This window comes from Morus notabilis, unplaced genomic scaffold (genome assembly GCF_000414095.1).
Source record: "Morus notabilis unplaced genomic scaffold, ASM41409v2 Scaffold2051, whole genome shotgun sequence".
NCBI classification, from domain to species: Eukaryota; Viridiplantae; Streptophyta; class Magnoliopsida; order Rosales; family Moraceae; genus Morus; species Morus notabilis.
Genome location: NW_010359792.1, coordinates 57316 through 60897, shown reverse-complemented (window position 1 = coordinate 60897; position 3582 = coordinate 57316). Strand labels below are relative to the sequence as shown.

General features: G+C 39.6%; 1 protein-coding gene across 1 annotated transcript in view; it reads right to left on the bottom strand.

The window, feature by feature from the left end:
- The window catches only part of LOC21386493 (transcription factor bHLH66), a 3889-nt gene extending 518 nt beyond the window's left edge, over positions 1-3371 (bottom strand). Inside the window, exons 1-6 of the mRNA XM_024163600.1 lie at positions 2448-3371; positions 2273-2368; positions 2002-2163; positions 1649-1714; positions 855-920; positions 518-586 (exon numbers count right to left, since the gene is read on the bottom strand). Coding sequence (XP_024019368.1) covers positions 518-586; positions 855-920; positions 1649-1714; positions 2002-2163; positions 2273-2368; positions 2448-3044 — 1056 coding nt within the window. The 5' untranslated portion in view covers positions 3045-3371. The remainder of the gene's footprint in view (positions 1-517; positions 587-854; positions 921-1648; positions 1715-2001; positions 2164-2272; positions 2369-2447) is intronic.
- Positions 3372-3582: the final 211 nt, after the last annotated feature.

Genomic DNA, 3582 nt, shown 5'->3' with positions numbered 1-3582 from the left:
AGAAAATTTAAAAAAAAAAAAAAAAAAAAAAAAGGTGTTTGGCTTGGCTGTGAAAAAGCTAGGGGGAAGAGAGAGAGAGAGAGAGAGAGAGAGAAAGGAATCTGAGAAAGTGGGCACGCGTGCTACTTTTGTTTTTGTCGTTTTGTTGTGATAGGAAAATTGGGGAGTGAGTTTTTGATTAGGAGGTGATGGGGTTTGGTTAAGCTGAGTTTTCATTTGGGGTAGGTGAAGTTGGGTTCGTGTCCTTGTTGGGGTTTTGCAATTTTCCTCCAGATTTCTTTCTTTCATTTTAGTCCTCGTGAGAAAATAGGATATTTAGCACATCTGTTCCCTAGACTTTGTATATCATTGACAAATTTTCTTCTAACCTTTCAATTTTAGTAAATTATTTTATGAATTTAACAAAATATTGTAAAATACTTTCAAAAAAAGGGTCTTATAATATTTTTTTTAAAAATGAGTTGTATAACTTTTATCATATTTTGTAATTGCATTAGGCTCAGATATTTTTGTTTACCTCGGGGGACATATCAGCAACAAGAGGAGCAACAGCAGCTGCACCGCCCAACCTGCTCATACTCAGAACCTGTCCTACCCAGCAAAAAGAAAAAAAAAAATGCCCAAACATGAATGCATGATTATACTAGTAGATACTAAATTATCATATCTTATAGATAATGTCAACAATGTGATTCCTTCTAATTCTTTTATTAGTAATTTAAACCCAAGTACAGAACAGAACAGATTGAGAAAAAGCAATTAAGTCCTGATCAGAATTAGAAAAATAATATATATACATGTGTGTATATATATATATATATATATAGTTGTGAGAAAAAAGTGGGAGCCTTTACCTTGACTTGCAGTTGTAGGAATTTCACATAGTCGATGATCTCATCAAGCATTGAAGCTTTATCTGTCTGCCACCATTAATTCCAAAGCCCCATTTTAGAATTCACATTTCACACGTTACAATTGAAACGACACAAACGAAACCAAGCTCTTTTTGAGCATTATTATTATTATTATTATTTTCATATTCTTATCTTATCTTATACTATGCTAAATAAAATACTAATTAAAAAAAGACTTAAGATAATACACAATTAAGTACCGTTCAAGGACCATTTTTGCTTTTACAGGTTTATATCCTAATCCAAGTACGAACCGAAGGCTATCATTACAGCACGGTGACCTAAGAAAAACAACCTCAATTAACAATTACACGTGTCGTTACGATGATGCTATGCCGTCGTCATTGATCATTCCTAGTCTACGAGGACATATATAATGACGAAAATGGCCTGGGGAATATCAGGATTTACACAACCATCTGATCGGCAGTTACAATCTACGATTAGACTACGAAGCTAACCAGTAAGGCAACTGTGAAGCTTCATTAAAAATCCTTATTTTAAGGCTGTTAATAATAGTGAAAATTGGAGGCGTTTGGTAAGGGGATTCGTTTCTTGATTTGAATCATGATTCGTGGTTCGTTATAGTATTTTTTTCATAAAAAATACACATAAATTAAAAATATTTGAATCACATAGTTTGAATCCTCCAAAACGAACCCAATAAATTCAAGTTATTTTCATTTATATTTTTTTATTTTATTCTCAAAAAAGAAGAATTTGAGTCGGTTTACCTTGTTGGCATTGGGAACCAGCTCTTGCAGAGCTTTCATTCTCTCTGCGATTCTCTCTCTCCGTAACTGCAAACGACAGGACAAAAAATCAAAAGATTTAAAAAAAAAAAAAAAAGGCCCCACAAACGCATTTTCAGAAAGGAATGGAAGCAGAAAACCCTAATGAACTCTCCTGTTTGGTTTCCCAGAAAACGAAAAAACACACAGACGAAATACACAATTGGTAAAAACAGAAACGAATATTCTCAGAGTTCCCACTTTCCCCCCAGTTTTCCCTGGAACCAAACAGATAATGATAGACTGAAAAAAGAAAAAAGAAAAAAATTAAAGTGTTTCATCTCTTTTAAACGTACTCTTTCAGCGATACTGTGCGGATCGGTGGCTTGGCCTCGCCGAGCCCTAACCCTAGGTCTGGGCTGAGCCGGTTGAGCTCCAGACGAACCGCTCGGCGCCTGTGTCTGGTTCATCGCCGGCCCCGAAGCTCCGTAGTTCTGTTGCGCCGCCATCGAACCTCCCTAATCAAATCAAAAACCAAAACAGAAAGTAAAATTAGAACAAAAAATAAAAGAAAAGAAAATCGCAATCTTAAAACCTAGAAAAATATCAACGAAATCAATGGCATGCCTGAGGATGGTGAAACTGGTTCGGCGCCTGACCAGCGCCGGCCAAAGATCCAGCGCCGAATCCATTGTACAGTGCTTGAACCGCAGCGTCACATCCCTGCCCAAAAAGAAAAATCTCAATATCTTTTTCCTTTGTTTTTTCTCTTTCTTCACAAAGAAGAAAAGAAGAAACTCACAGAAGTCGGAGATTTAAACGACGAAGAGCCATCAACGACGTCGTTTTGAGACCGGTCAAACTCGCCGTTACTGAGAGACAACGGCATCGGAACAAGACCGGTTTCTCCGGCGCCGGCTGCGCCACCTCCGCGAGCCAGCATGAGCTGATGCTGGAGCATCATGGCCGCTGCCGCAGCAGCAGCTGATTTTGAGCCGCAGCCGCCGCTGATCTGGTGGTTGCGAAACTTGGAGGCCAAGTTAGCGGACTCGTCAAAGGGGAAAGCCGGGACGTTGTCCGGCGTTTCGTCGTCTCTGGGCTTGTTGTTTGGGCCGTTGCCGTCGGGAACGGTGGTGGTGGTGTCCCATGGGACCTTCCCCGGTTGGCCGCCGAGGTCGGCCCAGGAAGGCGGGCCCAGAGTAGAGAGCATTTGCTCGAGGAAGTCGTCGTGGGAAGGAGGGGGCTCATAGTGGGAAGCGTGAATCTGGTGAATCTGAGAGCCTTGGATAGACGACGACGACTGAGACTGTTGTTGTTGAAGGTCTTCGAGAGAGATTTGAGACGACGATGCGTTTAATAGCGAGCTCATCCCTTGCATTTCTCTGCTACAAGGCTGCATCTTTTTTTTTTCCTCCCTCAAATTCTCAAATTCGGATTCTAGAGAGAGAGAGAGAGAGAGAGGAGTTGTTGTTATTGACTTGAATGAGGGAGGTTTTGGCCTTTTGGGGTTTGGGAGTTAGATGTTTGGGAGGCGAGAAAGAAGAAGTGGAAGAGAAAGAAATGTTGGGAAAAGCATTGCAGTTTTTTTTATTTTTTATTTTTTTATTTGTTTGTATGTATGTATTGATTGAATGGTGAATTTGTTATGTGCTGAAGAAAGGAAAGGAAAGGAAAGAAGAAAGCTCTGTTTAGTACCTTTTGTTCTGTTCGCTTTTATAAGTCTTCTGCGTGTGAGATATTAAATAGCAAAAGTAGAGCTAGGTTTGGGTGTAATACGCGGGTCTGAGTTATTTGTCAATACATGATACAAGGGCTATGTTCGTCCTTGAACACAGGATGCCTATATCCATTTCTTCCATACGCGCATGAGCTTTCTAATTTCTGCTTTTTTTTTCTTTTTTTTTTTTGGGACATTTATATGATAGGACCGATATTTT